The sequence below is a fragment of the Girardinichthys multiradiatus genome, chromosome 7, assembly GCF_021462225.1.
Source record: "Girardinichthys multiradiatus isolate DD_20200921_A chromosome 7, DD_fGirMul_XY1, whole genome shotgun sequence".
Classification (NCBI taxonomy): domain Eukaryota; kingdom Metazoa; phylum Chordata; class Actinopteri; order Cyprinodontiformes; family Goodeidae; genus Girardinichthys; species Girardinichthys multiradiatus.
The window spans coordinates 15,726,507-15,745,024 of record NC_061800.1 but is presented as its reverse complement, the minus strand read 5'-3'; the positions used below and the strand labels follow the sequence as shown (position 1 = coordinate 15,745,024).

Below are 18,518 nucleotides of genomic sequence, written 5' to 3'. Positions count from 1 at the left end.
CCTCACACAGGACTTGTTACTCCCTCTCTGTAACTACAAATTAATTGTACATGCCTTTGACACTTTTTTCTGTTGTCTATTTTTGGTTCGTCAAGATTGTTATTTTATAATGCATACAAAAAGTGTAAAAAATGTAATGGATAAAGGTTAAATTCATTCTAAATATGTTTAGGACATGCTTACATTTTTGTCTCTTCCAAAACATTAATCCTCTCCTACAGCATCCATTGTTTTGCAACAGTAGTCCTCAAGGTAATACTTGGTTCTCAAACATCGACAACATTGAAAGGTAATGTTGCATCATTTATTGGTCATTATTTTTAACCATTTGTATTGATTCCTTTGCTCCTTTATTTGTATATAGTTTATTAATTTCTCGTTCCTTTATTTTTAGTCCATGAGGCAGACACCCTGTCTACTTTTAAGGCTAGCCTTAAAACGTTCTTTTTTGATAAAACGTAGCTAGAGTGCCTTAGGTTTTCCTAAGCTATCTCGTTAGTTATGCTGTTATAGGCTTAGGCTTCTGGAGGACATAATGACCACTTTCACTTTCTCTGCTACATTCTCATACTACTCTCCAATTTTGTGTTATTTTCTATATCAGCTTTTAACTCTCTTTGTTCTCTCTTTCTAGAAGTTACATCTGGCCTGGCTCTGTGTTTAGCTGTGGCACCTTCCTGGAGGGGGACATCGGCCAAGCTGCTGCATACAACTTAATCCTCACCTTCTACTGATGATACACTTGGCCCTGTCTTTCAGTGTTTAACTCTGTCTCTCCTAGATATCACTGCTGACTGAACTTCTACTGTGACTAACTGTACAGGTCCTTCTCAAAATATTAGCATATTGTGATAAAGTTAATTATTTTCCATAATGTCATGATGAAAATTTAACATTCATATATTTTAGATTCATTGCACACTAACTGAAATATTTCAGGTCTTTTATTGTCTTAATACGGATGATTTTGGCATACAGCTCATGAAAACCCAAAATTCCTATCTCACAAAATTAGCATATCATTAAAAGGGTCTCTAAACGAGCTATGAACCTAATCATCTGAATCAACGAGTTAACTCTAAACACCTGCAAAAGATTCCTGAGGACTTTAAAACTCCCAGCCTGGTTCATCACTCAAAACCCCAATCATGGGTAAGACTGCCGACCTGACTGCTGTCCAGAAGCCCACTATTGACACCCTCAAGCAAGAGGGTAAGACACAGAAAGAAATTTCTGAACGAATAGGCTGTTCCCAGAGTGTTGTATCAAGGCACCTCAGTGGGAAGTCTGTGGGAAGGAAAAGGTGTGGCAGAAAACGCTGCACAACGAGAAGAGGTGACCAGACCCTGAGGAAGATTGTGGAGAAGGGCCGATTCCAGACCTTGGGGGACCTGCGGAAGCAGTGGACTGAGTCTGGAGTAGAAACATCCAAAGCCACTGTGCACAGGCGTGTGCATGAAATGGGCTACAGGTGCCGCATTCACACTTTTGAACCAGAAACAGCGGCAGAAGCGCCTGACCTGGGCTACAGAGAAGCAGCACTGGACTGTTGCTCAGTGGTCCAACGTACTTTTTTCGGGTGAAAGCAAATTCTGCATGTCATTCAGAAATCAAGGTGCCAGAGTCTGGTGGAAGACTGGGGAGAAGGAAATGCCAAAATGCCAGAAGTCCAGTGTCAAGTACCCACAGTCAGTGATGGTCTGGGGTGCCGTGTCAGCTGCTGGTGTTGGTCCACTGTGTTTTATCAAGGGCAGGGTCAATGCAGCTAGCTATCAGGAGATTTTGGAGCACTTCATGCTTCCATCTGCTGAAAAGCTTTATGAAGATGAAGATTTCATTTTTCAGCACGACCTGGCACCTGCTCACAGTGCCAAAACCACTGGTAAATGGTTTACTGGCCATGGTATCACAGTGCTCAATTGGCCTGCCAACTCTCCTGACCTGAACCCCATAGAGAATCTGTGGGATATTGTGAAGAGAACGTTGAGAGACTCAAGACCCAACACTCTGGATGAGCTAAAGGCCGCTATCGAAGCATCCTGGGCCTCCATAAGACCTCAGCAGTACCACAGGCTGATTGCCTCCATGCCACGCCGCATTGAAGCAGTCATTTCTGCCAAAGGATTCCCGACCAAGTATTGAGTGCATAACTGTACATGATTATTTGAAGGTTGACGTTTTTTGTATTAAAAACGCTTTTCTTTTATTGGTCGGATGAAATATGCTAATTTTGTGAGATAGGAATTTTGGGTTTTCATGAGCTGTATGCCAAAATCATCCATATTAAGACAATAAAAGACCTGAAATATTTCAGTTAGTGTGCAATGAATCTAAAATATATGAATGTTAAATTTTCATCATTACATTATGGAAAATAATGAACTTTATCACAATATGCTAATATTTTGAGAAGGACCTATACGTGCTCTCTTTCATACTCAGAGTTCATCTGCTTACCTGTCTTTCTCTACGAGATGAGGCCTCTAAAGGAGCTATACCATTAATGTTTCACTTTTCTTTACTATATAAAGTACTACTATACCTCCTTGAACCGCCACCTTAACGTGGTGGAGGGGTTTGAGTGCTCGAATGATCCTAAAAGCTATGTTGTCTGGGGCTTAAAAGCCCCTGGTAGGGTCTCCCATGGCAAACAGGCTCTAGGTGACGGGTCAGACAAAGAGCGGTTCAAGAACCCCTCATGACGACTATGAAATCGTGGCACGTGACGTCGCCCGGTATGGCAGAGCCGGGGTCCCACCCTGGAGCCAGGCCTGGGGTCGGGACTCGTCGGAGAGCGCCTGGTTGCTCCCCGCAGGACCCGGCCAGGCCAAGCCCGAATGAGAGACGCGAGACCATCCCCCAGTGGGTCCACCACCTGCAGGGGGAACCGTGAGGGACTGGTGCAAAGAGGATTGGGCGGCGGACAAAGGTGGAGACCTCGGCGGCCCGATCCCCTGATGCTTAGGCTGGCTCTAGGCATGTCAGGAATGTCACCTCGCTGGGGGAAGGAGCCTGAGCTTGTGCGGGAGGTCGAGAGATATCGACTAGAAATAGTCGGGCTCACCTCCACGCACAGCGTGGGCTCTGGAACCCATCTCCTTGAGAGGGGCTGGACTCTCTTCTACTCTGGAGTGGCCCACGGGGAGAGGCGGCGGGCTGGTGTGTTTTTGCTTGTTGCCCCCCAGCTCAGCCGTCTAGTGTTGGGGTTTACTCCAGTGGATGAGAGGGTCGCATCCCTGCGCTGTCGGGTTGGGGAGAGGTCTCTGACTATCATTTCAGCCTACGGGCGGAGTGGTAGTGCAGAGTACCCGGCCTTCTTGGCGTCCCTGTCGGGGGTGCTGGATAGTGCCCCTCCCGGGGACTCCATTATTCTGCTGGGGGACTTCAACGCCCACGTGGGAAACGACAGTGACACCTGGAGAGGCGTGATCAGGAGGAATGGCCTCCCCAATCTGAATCCGAGCGGTGCTTTGTTATTGGACTTCTGTGCTAGTCACGGATTGTCCATAATGAACACCATGTTCAAACATAAGGGTGCCCATCAGTGCACTTGGCACCAGGACACCCTAGGCAGGAGGTCTATGATCAACTTTGTTGTCGTATCATCAGACCTTCGGCCGCATATTTTGGACACTCGGGTGAAGAGAGGGGCTGAGCTGTCCACTGATCATCACTAGGTGGTGAGTTGGATCCACTGGGGGAGGAGAAAGCCGGACAGACTTGGCAGGCCCAAGCGCATAGTGAGGGTCTGCTGGGAGCGTCTGGCGGACCCCTTGGCCAGGGATGTATTCAACTCTCACCTCCGGGAGAGCTTTGACCAGATCCTGGGGGATGTCGGAGACATAGAGTCCGAGTGGACCATGTTCTCCGCATCTATTGTCGATGCTGCCACCCGTAGCTGCGGCCGTAAGGTCTGCGGTGCCTGCCGCAGCGGCAATCCCCTAGCCCGGTGGTGGACACCGGCAGTGAGGGACACTGTCAAGCTGAAGAAGGAGTCCTATCGGCTGTGGTTGGCTTGTGGGACTCCTGAGGTGACTGACGGGTACCGTGGGGCCAAGCGTGCCGTGGTCCGAGCGGTGGCAGAGGCAAAAACTCGGACCTAGGAGCAGTTCGGTGAGGCCATGGAGAAGGACTACCGGTAGGCCCCGAAGCGATTCTGGCAAACCGTCCGGCGCCTCGGGAGGGGGAAGCTGTGCTTCGCCAACACTGTTTACAGTGGGGGTGGGGAGCTGCTGACCTCGACTGGGGACATTATCAGGCGGTGGAAGGAGTACTTCGAGGATCTCCTCAATCCTGCCATCACGCATCACCCTGGTGGAAACAGAGGCTGGGGACTCGGGGTTGGACTCTGTCATCACCCAGGCTGAAGTCACAGAGGTGGTTTAAAAGCTCCGCGGTGGCAGGGCTTCAGGGTTGGATGAGATCCGCCCTGAGTACCTCAAGTCTTTGGATGTTGTGGGGCTGTCATGGTTGACACGCCACTTCAACATTGCGTGGCAGACGGCGACAGTGCCTCTGGATTGGCAGACTGGGGTGGTGGTCCCCCTACATAAGAAGGGTGACCGGAGGGTGTGTTCCAACTACAGGGCGATCACACTCCTCAGCCTCCCCGGTAAGGCCTATGCCAGGGTATTGGAGAGGAGAGACCGGCCAATAGTCGAACCCCGGCTTCAGGAGGAGCAGTGTGGTTTTCGTCCCGGCCGTGGAACACTGGACCAGCTCTATACCCTCTACAGGGTACTCGAGGGTTCATGGGAGTTTGCCCAACTGGTCCACATGTGTTTTGTGGACCTGGAGAAAGCATTCGACTGTTTCCCTCGTGATGCCCTGTGGGGGGTGCTCCAGGAGTATGGAATTGGGGGCCCTTTATTAGGGGCCATCCGGGGCCATGCCCTTTGTCACTGGTCCTGTTCATAACTTTTATGGACAGGATTTCTAGGCGCAGCCAAGGGCCGGAGGGGGTCTGGTTTGGGGACCAGAGGATTTCGTCTCTTCTTTTTGCAGATGACGTGGTCCTGTTGGCCCCCTCTAGCCAAGACCTACAGCATGCACTGGGGCGGTTTGCAGCCGAGTGTGAAGCGGCAGGGATGAAAATCTGCTCCTCCAAGTCTGAGGCCATGGTACTCGACCGGAAAAGGGTGGCTTGTCCTCTTCAGGTTGGAGGGGAGTTCCTGCCTCAAGTGGAGTAGTTTAAGTATCTCGGGGTCTTGTTCACCAGTGAGGGAAGAATGGAGCGGGAGATCAACAGATGGATCGGTGCGGCTGCCACAGTAATGGGGGCTCTGTGCCGGTCCGTTGTGGTGAAGAGAGAGCTGAGCCAAAAAGCGAAGCTCTCAATTTACCGGTCGGTCTACGTTCCTACCCTCACCTATGGCCATGAACTTTGGGTCATGACCGAAAGAACGAGATCCCGGATACAAACGGCTGAAATGAGCTTCCTTCGTAGGGTGTTAGAGATGGGTAGTTAGAGATGGGGTGAGGAGCTCGGCCATCCGGGAGAGGCTCGGAGTAGAGCCGCTGCTCCTCCACATTGAGAGGAGCCAGTTGAGGTGGCTCAGGCATCTATACCGGATGCCTCCTGGACGCCTTCCTCGGCGTCCAGGAGGCATCCTCCCGAGGAACACCTTCCTCGGGAGGATGGTGCCCCCCCGGTGGGACGTGCCCTCCTCCCGGTGGGCACGTCCCACCGGGAGGAGGCCCAGGGGACGGCCCAGGACACGCTGGACGGACTATGTCTGGGGAGGTGTCTGGGGAGAGGGACGTCTCTGTTGAGTCTGCTGCCCCCGCGACCCGGTTCGGGATAAAGCAGAAGACGACGAGTACGAGGACTGAATCAGTGCTTCTGTGTTCTTTTTGTGTTTAACTCAGTCTTGGTGGTATTCACTGGTGGTAGCCTGGGATGGCATCAAATTCCAGGCCTGGATTATTGTCCCAGTTCGCCCCTACCTAGCAGCACACTGTTTTCAGAAGTAATAATGAATGTCAGTGTCTATATATCATTTTTTACGTTTGTGAGCAATGCGAGCTGACAATATTATGACCATCTCATAACAAGACAAAGAAAGGTAAAACAACAGAGCACAACCATTAACAAAGGCCTTTTGAGGAGCAGTGACTGCTACTTCTCTAGAGAGGTCTGCGTGGATGCATAGTTGCAGCCAGGACAATGATGTGAAAGTCGGATGAAATGCGACATGGCTGTTCAGACTGCACAGGGTTTGAAAAGCATCTGATGTATGTATTTCTTTCTTAAAGAGCCTGTGGTCATTTTACATACTCCAATGAAATAGTGACTAACTATTTACATATAGTTATGTTCTGTTGTCTAACAGACAGTGTGACAGTTATGTCTTTTTATGTACTGGTAAAACGTTTTTGTTAAAAGACGACCAGGTTGTTACAATGCTGCATTGCATGTGCCTCATCATTTGGAAGTTGTATCTGGGAATGACCCCACTTCTACCTTAATTGTGTTTTATTGCAAATTAGGGTTACTAATTGTTGAGCTATGGCATCAGGTCAACAACTGTTAGCAAGAGAAACCTTTAATAATGTGCCTCTCTGCATTTTGTTAATTTAATACCAAAAGAACATGTTCAAAAATAGATAAATTAGAGTACAAGTGACTGCAACTTTCACTGTTTAACACACATGGCAGCCATATTGAATCAAAATTTATGTTAGCTCGGAGACGTCAGACTTTCCAAACTTTCTATAATTCAAAAACTCCAACTGACAAGTACAAACAGAACACACCATAAACACCGAGATGTTTCTCAACAATTAATGTTTTATAATGAAACAAACGGACCATTGAGAGTCATAACCAGAGTCTACCATTTATTACACATATTACATTCTTAAATAAAAATGCTCCACTTAACAGTTCTTGCATAGATATCTTACAATACCAATTTAGAAAAGAATTATGAAACAGACCGGTAACAAAAATAAATTTTCTTCTTCCTTAATAAAGAACATTACCATACTAACATCATATAATACAAATAATATTTTAAACACTTTGTACAGCAAAAAATTGCAAGTAACTCAAAAGAAAAAAAATAAGAGAAACTGAACAGAGGTGATGGTGAGAGGAGGGACAAAAAGTGGGATTTAGGGTGAAGGTTTGTGATTATGATGTTGATATGAACCATATAAGAGTCAAGGAGCCCCTGTTGGTCAGCTGTTTTTTACATGTCCATTTATTTGATGAAGATGTTTTTGTTATTCCTCAATAGATTTTAAAAAAATAACTTCGATGAATGACAACATTTAACAAGTGGCCATATTTTTTGAAAGGATTGCCTCCATGTTTTGCTCATTATTTTTATTTAATTCAGATTTAAAACCCTTTGTTCTTATACCAGAAGAAACGTTTTAATTATTCTGAGAGATGATCAGCAACATATAACCCAACAGTTTAACCCTATGTACTACAAATTAAAGCTGAACATAATCAGATTTTACAGAATTTATCAGTTGATTACTTTTAACCCTTATTGTGTTATAAATATTGAAAACTTATGCCAGGCAGTATTTGAAGGACAACTAATAGAAATAAAAAGCATGGCTGATTTTGAGGATAACATTAGGATCAAAATTGTGTTGGGGGATTCTTTGGTTTTGTACAGTTTGTCCAGTTTTCCACACGAATGTTACTTTGTATTGTGAATTTATTCACTTTCCAGATATCTTCTGTTTTTGCGTTTTTATTATGCTTACATTTCTGAGACTCAAACTAACAATAATGACAAATATAACCACAGTGAATACAAAATGCAGTTCAATTCAAATGATGATTTCAATTATTAAGGAAAAAACTATGGTAGAGATCTGCTCCTGTTTAAAAAGTAATCCACAAATGGAGAAAACATGCAACATTGGTGAAGCTTACCAATAAGGCCTCACTCAGTTAAGGTAAGTGTTTAAGACTCAACAATCAGATCCATGGGAGAGTTCACAGGAGAAAAGCACTACTGACAGAAAAGAACACAAAGCCTTGTCTCACATTTGCCGAAAACCATCTTGATGATCCCTAAAATATTCTGTGGACTGACAAGAGCAGATTGGAAGTGTGTGTGCAGTTACATCTGGCATGAAACTAACACGGCATCTCAGAGAAAGAACATCATGCTCACCATGAAACATGGAGGTGGCACTGTGGTGGTCTAGGGAGCTTTGCTGCTTCAGGATCAGGACGGAACCATTAGTTGGTTCTATACCAAATATCCTGAAGAACATCCACCCATCAGTTTGTAATGTTATCCTCAAGAGCACTTGGGTTATGCAGCAGGAAAATGATTCAAAGCATACCAGCAAGTCCAACACCAATAGAGTTGTTGTGACAAGACCATAAAACCTGCTGTTTATGAACCAAAACCCTTCACTGTGACTGAATTAAAACATGTCTTCAAAGAAAAAGACTCATTCCCAGTTATCTTAAATGCTTGATGGCAGATGTTGACACAAACAGTAGCCTTTTCCCTTAATAAATGAGATCATCATTTAAAAACTTTATCAGATATTAAAATTTGTACAAAAAGAAATCTGAACAGAACGTATGTATGAAGGAAGTTGTAAGATATGTTTAACTTCAACATTTTTGAAAGAAGATTATGAAAACAATTACACCCGAAAGAATTTTTAGCCCAATTAAAATCAAGAGATTGAACTTGTCAGTTAACAAAACACTGTAATGTTTGATTAAATGTTTTAGCAAGGTCAGACACTTTTAATACCAATCATATTTTCATATATTTAGAGGTAGAACAAAACAGGCCAAAACAAAAAAATAACAGAAACGTTTACTACGTGAGAAAACAGAGAAAGTAAAAACTAGAATAAGAGCACCGACAGAGAAAAACTAAAGATTGGTGGATTGTAATGTAAAGGTTTGCTGTCAATTCAGAAAACGTATTGCAGTTTCACCAAAGAACTGCACAGCTCAAGAGAAAACTCCTCAGAGCAGCTGGATATATAAACATGCTTGGCCACAGAGGGCTCTGACTATTGAGGTTTGGGTGAGGAGGGTTCAGGGTGAGTAAAGTAAAAATACAAGACAAAAAGGTGGGTTAAAATGTGTGAATCTCTTACATATGGACACAACAAGCATGGACAAACACAGTAGTTACACAAGGAGTCACTTCGGGATGGCACTGATGCCAAGAAAAATCAACCAAGTCACAGCAGGACTGAAGGTTTGTGTGGTACAATGGACTCCCCCAGGGTAACAGTGATGAAAAGGGCATTTCACTGGAGGGCTAAACAGATCAGTCTGATCTGTTGAGACTAGACCAGCAGAAAACAATTCTTGGTGGCAAGGTGCATTCGGGTTGTGTATTAAATGTTAAGTGGATATCTGACAGAGTGCTCAAACAGACTATGCTAGCAGTGCGTGCACATGTATAGTGCAAGAGCTAAGTATGATCACGTAGTGCAATGGTTGCAAGAACTAAAGCAGATCCAGAGAAATGTCTTAGACGGTGCGGCGTCACGACATCAATAATTGCACACAGAGAAGTCTGTGTGTAAGATCTTAGGCTATTTACAAAAGCTGCCAGAAGTAACAATTTCTCTTCTTGACAAGGTGGTGGAATGCTGCGGAAACAAAACTTGGTTTCTCAGAGGAATCTTCTACTTGGGCCCAGAAAGTATGACTAAAGGTCATTTTCTGAGTTTAAAACACTAATCTAAACATACATGAAGGTCTGTTCCTAAACATCTGCTCTTTTATTGACTATTCTTTACTGATTTGAGAGGCTATTTTATTATCTTCATTTGTTAATACACCTTAAATGCAGATTACACCCCTAAGCGATACTGGGTTTACTGGGAGAGTAGTTTAAGGGCAATTAATGAAACAGTTCTGTTATATACAGCTAAATTGTGTTTAGATAGTGATACTGATATCATGCTTGTTGTACACATATGCCAGTTATACTACATAAAGTGGCAATATTTTATGCGATTGTCATAACATGGCAGGAATTGGTTTTCCTTGTTGGAGAAAAAATAATAAACACACAAGCTAGTCAACTGATAATGAGCTAACTAGTTATTGAGATAGTTAGTACCTAGATTAACAAGATTAGTTATTTACCTAGCTATGTATAAAGCAAGTTGATTATTTAAACAACTAGCTAGCAAACCTAGAACAAGATTTCTGTTGTACCCATAAAACATTATTTTGAATGCACCACAGACTACCCAAGGCCTGTATCTCAAAGACATCATTTACTATCGTGTATTTATGAATGACATCAAATGCTATGACATGGGTATGAAAAAGTAACAGCCTGAACTTACTGCAGGAAATAAATAATAAAAGTAAACCAGATGAAACTTAACATCTGCTTTGGTCTGCATTAGGGAACTAAAGTACATGAGAACACAACCAAAGAAGTAATCTGTAGAATAGGCATCAGAGGTTAGTTGCTATATACCTGAATCATACTAGTTTGCATCCAGAAAAGAAGCATGGATTTGTGTGCCATAATTCTTTAAACACATAATACAATGAAATATTAAAAAAATATATTGTTTGATGATTCTCAAATGAAACTGAAGGGTGAAAAATCATGCAAAAGTTTGAAATGTATATATTTTAGTTGGTGCAAATTGCTTTAAAAGAGATTATTATAACAGAACTGATTCAAAAATTTCCAATACACCACATTAGATGCAATTTAGAATACAATTTTCCGAAATGTGTGCCCAATAAAGTAGAACATAAAGGTAAACTTGTAAACTTAAGACGTTCCTCTGTAACCAAATTTAGATGAACATATACGTTTCTTTTCAGGTGCGATTAGTTCTTCTGCCCCTAAACCCATAAAATAATCATATTACCAAGTGTTTTGGTTCAGATTCCAGAGTAAATGTTTTTAGTACATTATCTGGTGTTAAATTAACTTTCCTTGACCTTTACAGATCCATAACAATGGTCATTTTTGACCAGAGATGATGACATTCCTTTAGATTCCACATTAGCTTAACATTTTAATTTTGAAAGAGACTTGACTGTGTGATCTGCAGTATGCTAAATGGCTATGTTGAACTAAAACTACTTCACTCCAGCTGAAGCTGCTAGCGCCGCAACACTGGGCACCCTATAAGACCACAAAAACCGTATTTTACATTTATGAGCAATGAGTTCGGCTCCAGTTTAAAGCAGACTTGTAATGTTATGGAGCATGGAGAGTAGGAGCATGTCTGTAATTAAGATCTACTGGGATGGTCATGTAAGAAAAACAATCCCTTTTCTTCCACTTTCCATCTGTCTCTCGTTTTCTGCGTCCCTCTCGCATCGTTCTACTACATCTACTACATTCACAGCAGTTAACTTGCAAATATGCAAATCTTTGGGCAAAATGTGTAAAGTGTGCACTCAGCATTCCTGCAGCTGACAGTGCATGTACAACTGCTGCGGACAGAAAGGGAGAGGTGAGGTGAGGATGGATGGAAACAAATTAGAATGGCACTTTAATTGTGAAAGAAGGTGGAGGATTGGGGACAAGGATTAAATACCTGTTGGGACTCTGCTGAGAAATTGTCATTTATTTTATCTGTTATCAGTGAGATAAGGCAGAATATTTTATTAAATGATGTTAATATTAATATGCAAAATCAGTTTTTTTTTTAAGCTTAGATTTTTTTGACAAGTCTCACCATGTCCTGGTTCTCTGTGCTAAAAGGCTTTCTATTGGTTCCAGATTGGATCTATCTACTGGCTGTGGGCAGCTGGCATCTGTGTGGCTCAAGGTCCCCCCTGTTTTTCTTTTTTTTATTCTTGTACCCAGACTACTCTGTTTCCCCAAGAGTCAGAGATATCTCATTAGCTCAACTGCAAGAAGGGCTGGGAGTTACAATGCTAATCAGAGCTGTGCCATGGCAGCTAGCCGCCCTGGATGAGCCTCCCAGACGACAGGGGACCCGGAGCTACACTGTGACAGGAAACCTGCTTTGACAGGCTGAGAGACAGAAAGGGGACCAGATGTGAAACTGTATCTGAAGTGACTCTGAAATTTGTCAATGGTTGGGGAAAATTTTGATTTAGGAATATAATTTATTTGTCCACTATTTGGCAGAGCTGTAGTTTTAACTGGACTCTAATCACACTGAAAATGCATGACGTCATTGGATTTTTCTATGTTTTTCTGTTATTCATTAAGCTCTGTGACATATATTGATGAGTGACAAAATGAAGAGCCAGAACAAAACCCTAAGAAATACATCAATACTTTTTGGGACTTAAAAATATCCAACTCCAACAGTATCATAATATGTCTCCCCAACATAGGTGCAAACTACATAAGCAGTTAAAACCATTGATATACGGGCAATGTGCTCACAGTATGCATAATGGGGTAAACAAACAAAAACAAACATAAACACATTCAAGCCATCAAAAGTCTCACAAAAGTGCAACAATCTCTATTCCTCGTGATTGTACATCCCATATAGGAAAGCTTCCATCCACATCTTTATGCAAAATGAAAAATAAATAGAAATAGAAAAGAATGATCAACATAGATTTTGTGTTTAATAATTAAAAACATGAGCTGCTTTTTCAGATGGTCATGATAAAATATTTGCACCCTCTTTTCAATCTAAGTTTTGCTGCATCAAAAAAACATTTACGTTTTTGACAAGGTGGTTTTCTTTGATGATTTTATTTCAGTGTATGGCTTTGGTGCTATTTCACCATCTAAGTTCCATGAATGCAGTAATGTTGTACAAGGTTTTTACACAAACTGTTTCTCCATTTTTGTTAAGGAATTAATGACATGGTATGATAGTTTTCTGAAATTGTTTACCTAATTTCAAACCTTGTTAAGACCAGATATTCTGCTAAGGAGGTCCTGGTGGGTAAAACCATAGAATTGAAAAGGGTGCACTTACTTTATACTCTGACTGTATTTAATAGACAGGAAGAGTTAGTAGAGAAAGCTGCCGTTAGATACACAGGACTCGTATGGAGGCGGTGCCCCGCTGATCTCCTCTGACCGAGGAGACTCTGCTCATGGCTGAAGGGCAGTTCCATGCTGGAGGTTTTTGGTATCGATTGTTCAAAGCTGCACCATATACCCCCCCACCCCACCCCTGAGGGGGATTTTTTCACTGTTTCACCTAATGAATGCTGGCAAGGCCAACTGGCACAATGACTGGGCATGCTGGGATTTAAAATTCCCCACCAGCTTCAGGAACCTGCACCCTCACCCAACTGCATCAGCGAGCAGCAGTGAGTATTGGACTGTTTGCATACGCTGCAGGGCATGTAGGTGTTGGTGGGCGGATGGAGCAGCCGTGAGAGCGTTGGCGTTGAAAGCCCGGATTGCAAGGATTGTGTTGTTGTTTTTCTTGGAACTACTAAGCAAAAAAAGCTGGCAATAAGCATGTGTGTTTCAAATATTTTATGTAGGTATAGTGTAATTTACATTCAAGTCACATTAAAAAAACGTACAAGTGTGGTTCTGGAAACCCAGCAGGTGATGTGACAAATTACAGTTTTCCTACTGAAAAAACAGATTTCTTGTTATTTTGTGAGACATTTCATTGTTAGCTACCTGGGCTTCTTTAATACTAGTTGATTATTTCTAAATGCATTATTGCAAATCATTCTGCATGAATTAGGAAGCAATGTCAAAGGGATTTGCCTAAATTTAGTTTAACAAGTGAATTACTGATTAGTGGGGAGAATTCTAGATCAAATTGGTTTCAAAGCAGGTATAACTGATAGGATTGTTAGCATTTAGGTCTCAAAGAGATAGTTCAGGGTTTTTTTTTAAGAGAGGTTATTAGTATTTAATATCTTACCAGCAAATATAAATCTCCTGGTATTTCCATTTAGTATAAATTTAAATTAAGTGGTGGCTGAGGTGGAAGCCAACATTGGTCTTTTCCCATCTCTGACAGGCTGTTCGAGATGGGAAAAGACCAATGTGGCCTTCTACCATCTCAGAATAACTCCGATCTGAAAAAAGGCATAGCGATCAATGCAAATGGTATTTTATGAATCTTAAACCATTAATCTATTTGAATTGGGTGGCTAACTACACAGAATGTGATGAGTATTTATACAGGAAATGGAGTTAGGAAGAGGTGTGCAACCAATGATCTTCCTGTGTGAAACTTGAACTGAGAATAAAACGTGAAGCACATGAAGTATCTGATATAAAGCTGTGTAAATTGTAACAATGTTGTAAAGGCTCAAGTGAACTCTGTTTTAGTGTTTTTTATGCTGCCTTATTTAGCAGAGATATTTCAGAAACTTTACATGTACTATTCTCAGGACGTGTCACACTTTAGAGATTAAAGTGATTATAAGGCAGTAAAATTTTCAAAACATTGGAAAATTTCAACTGTTTTCAAGTTTTTAACCCTCCCACAGTCCTGAAGGGGTCGCATGGACCTATGTGACAACTCGAGTTTTCCCGTCTCTTTCGGTGTTTCCCACACGCCGGGTACAGGGATTCCTCCACATCACATTTCCGACCACTCCCCTAGATTTTTGGTCCTGCAGAGGTCAGAGCAACCCTACGTGCAGTTCTTTCAGGCGCCTCCAGTGACATCTGCCTTGTTCTGTACTGGCGCTTAGCCAGGACTGCGGTAGTGTTAAAACTGCTTGAAAGTTATTAAATTTTATTGTAACGTACAGTTAGGTGTATCTTTGAGATCTAAAAAATATATGTTCCTCAGAGAAATAAATCAATGAAAAGCTGTGTAGTTTTTTTCATGTGGCCAATGACAATTTGTAACCTTTACCTAATTTGAACTAGTTATTGAAAGAGCCTAAATGCACTACTGGAGGGGAACATGTTAAAGTTTCCAAATTAATGCTGCCTAACTTCCTTTGTCAAATCAGAGCTGCAGCTGGGATTTCAGAATCCGATTTAAATTTTTTAGCAACATTTGAGATTGCCCTTTTAAGAGACTTTCCCATGATCCCATGAAGCTGATTTACTGCATTTTAAAGAAACAGCTGTGCCATCGCTTCTGGCTGCAAAACCCACTATGCAGGATTTTTGTGGTTTTACCATTTAATCTGCTTCACTTGTTTTACCTTAACCGTTTCCCCCGATGAAAACACTGACTGATACAGTCTGTTGCAATCAACGATGCAACCCGAGTCCTCGAGTACAAAAACTGATTAAATATGAGGTGCAAACTGCAGCGAGGGTTTCCGTGGGTGATTGTTGGAGCAGAGAACAAGCCGATTTCTCACTTCAAAGGATTTGGAATTGTTACCTCCAGCCGAGAGCTAAGATACTCTCCCACTAAACAACAGTTGCTAAATTCCTACTGTGAAAAAAGATTTGGGAACAGAACATATAATTCCACGAAGAGTGTGTGTGTGTCTGTCTGTGTTCATGAGCTGCAGTGGGTGTGTGTTTGCAATAAAGCCTGCCATGCTGCATTTGTTTTCCAACTCTCCTCATTAGTTTAATATTTATTTTTCTATTTCTTATTAGTCTTATCTTGAGAGGAACCAGGAGCGTAGAAACTCCAGTGTGTTTGGGTGTGTTTGTGTTAACGGAGTATATGTGCTTGTTCTGTATGCAAAGTGTAAAGAGAGAAAGAGCTGTTTTTGTGTTGTATTTTTAAAGTCTTTTATGATTTTTTTTCATTGTGTTCCATTTTTTTCTTAATTTAAGCTGTAGAAAAAAAGCACAGATAACATAAAAAAGTAAATGCAGTTAATGGATACAAAACAGGCAAAGTCGCCGGGTCTGTGTGACCAGTTCTGTTCAGAACCAACATGCTAATGTTGGCTGGCATTTTAAGTCCGATTTAAGTAAGCAAAAAGCAGCTCTTGAAGCCTCTGTTCTTGCCCTTCAGTGCTGCCAGGAAGATGGTTCCTCTGAGTTGGTGAAAACACACACGAATGACTTTCAGAATAAAAGAAGAGACTCATGAATAAAAAAACTTTACCAGTTTTTAAGTGAGTCCTCCCTCCTGGACCACAGGAGGTCATCCGGGGGGTTTGTTTTTTAGCTGCGTTGGGTTGCAGACCAGAAAGAGCAGCAGAGAAAAATGAATACCTCTCTGCTTTTTGCTTTTATTTCAGTCCAAATAAAACACAAATCCTTTACTCTGAGCTGATTCAGCTTTGCCCCATCTATTGGTTGTTCATAGTCTGCAGAGTCAGTACACATGGGGATAAGAAGACCAACAACGCTCTCCTTCGCTTCCCACACATTCTATTGAAGTCATCTTAGATTTTCAGTCTTTCCTCTAACATTTCAGTGTGCACCAAGAAGCTTTCTCCAGGAGAGAAAAGCGCAAAAGTGTCATTCTTTTTTTTATATCAATAAGAAGGATTATTGTTCTTTAAAGTAGAAAAAAAGGGAAGAAAGTGTCGCTGCGCATTTCTGTTGGATGGCCTGCGGAGGCGGCAGGCGTCTTGGTGAAGGTGAGAGATGCAAACTCCCTCTGGAGGAGAGCCTGAGAGCTGCAGCTGCTGACCGATTTCCCACGGGCGCCCTGAAACGCACAGAGATCTGAGCCCCATCAGGGGGGCCTGGATTGTCAGTCTCGATCTGCCTGGTGTCTCTCCCACAGACGTTGCGTTGTTGTTTTCTTCACATAGATTACAGAGTGCGGCAGATGATATTTCCTTATGTTCCATGTAGAAAAACAGCAAGAAAAAAGCTGAGTATTTGAAAGCACTGACTAAGTGAATATTTAAAAGTTTCCCCACTGGACTATTGCCTCACCAAAACGACTCAATAATGTAAACGGTTGAATACACAGAAAGAAAATAATAAGGCGGCGCAGTGTTTCATCAAGCAATTTAAGCATGGTTTGGCAGTGTCCAAGACCCCCAGCTGCATGAGAGCAGCGAGGGTTCACCGGGATGATGCAATAGAAGACGGATGTGTGAAGTGTGTACTACTGCAAAATGTGAATGTGTAATATTAAAGAAAAACAACAATCTAGCTACTCCTCGTCTCCTCCTTCTCCCTCTTCTCCGACGGCTCGGTGAAGCAACCATTTCTTTAACGGTTTGAGCTTCTCTGCCCATCCCTCCCTCCTGTCACTCCTCCTCCACCAATCGTCTTCCTCGTCCACTCCTCTCCTTTTCGACCTCAAATGTGCCTCTTCATGTGCAGGGCCAGGTGGTCTGATCGAGAGAAACACCTGCAGAACGAAGAAGAAACGGAGTGAGAAACTCCCAACCCATAAGTTAAATCCATTAAAGCATGCACAACAAATCCAGGAAGTACTTAGGAAACAACAGAACAAGCAGGATCCAATGGGAATGGGGCAATGATTAAACAGACATGGGCTTTTGCATTAAACACATTAATTAACATAAAATAACTAATATATTCGACCTAAAAGTCTGCTGATCAATGCCAAAAGCTGGATTTTGGCTTTAACTGTGCCATATGCCAGATCCCCTTAATACCCCCAACGGTATTTCCATAATCCAATGCTTCGTCAACTTCCCACCGACAACATGTAATTTGCTGGAAATAGTCCACACCTCCAGCCCCTGAACCATGCATATCTTGTGAAAAATGCTCTCACACTGTTGAGCCCTCAGACTTTCTGTACTATTTATCAACCTGTGGTGTTTCAACAAACAGAATCATGAAGACTAAAAAACTCATCAGCAGATCAGGGGTAAACCTCTGGAAAAGTCTAAAACCATGGTAAGGTTATAAAAAAATATAATCAAGACTAGTGAAATTCTTCATCAGCTTTTGGACCAAGACATGGCCATCCACCTAAAGCAGCAGGCCGGACAAGGAGAACTTCAGTCAGAGAAAACAAGAGCAACTCTGTGGGAGCAACAGAGATCCATGTCTCATGCAGCAGAATCTGTTGACAGGACAACTATTTATTGTGTTCTCCACAATTATGGCCATTATGGATGAGCCACATAGCCAATAAGTAGTTTTATTCAAAGTTTGCCACAAGCCATGTAGGCGACAGATAAGAACCAAATTTCACTTACTGGCCAAGATCCATAATATGAACAATAGAGGAAATGTAACCTTGTACATCACCATGGTCACAGTGAAACAGTGGTGGCAGTATCATGCTGTGGGGATGCTTTTTTTGAGCAGGGACATAGATATTTGTCAGAGTTGAAGGGAAGGATGGAGCTAAAAACAGAGAAAACTAAAGACTTCAGACTGAGGTGGAGGTTCACCTTCCAGCAGGACAACAAAGCTGCAGCCCCTGACTGCAATTCAGGAATGATCTAATTTGTCCCCCCAGCATAATTGCCAGATGCAGATGGAGATATTTTACATTTTAGTTCATAGTTCAATTCATAACTAAAGATAAATTGTCAAAACACCAGTGGAACCATGCACAAAGTCAGCAATAATGAAAAGTGTTTTTTTTTTCCCATTGATTATTGATTATAAAGGTATAAATAATTTTACATTCAATTTTTTTAATGTATGTTAAAAACTGATTTTTTTTTCAGAATTGATAATACATTCACAGTATTTTATCCTCTTCTGAGAGGTTCCTGTCTCATTTCCTAACTTCAACTCTAA

General features: G+C 42.2%; 1 protein-coding gene across 1 annotated transcript in view; it reads right to left on the bottom strand.

The window, feature by feature from the left end:
- Positions 1-6,827: 6,827 nt before the first annotated feature.
- The window catches only part of klf7b (Kruppel-like factor 7b), a 95,162-nt gene continuing 83,471 nt past the window's right edge, over positions 6,828-18,518 (bottom strand). Inside the window, exon 4 of the mRNA XM_047370444.1 lies at positions 6,828-17,142. Coding sequence (XP_047226400.1) covers positions 17,091-17,142 — 52 coding nt within the window. The 3' untranslated portion in view covers positions 6,828-17,090. The remainder of the gene's footprint in view (positions 17,143-18,518) is intronic.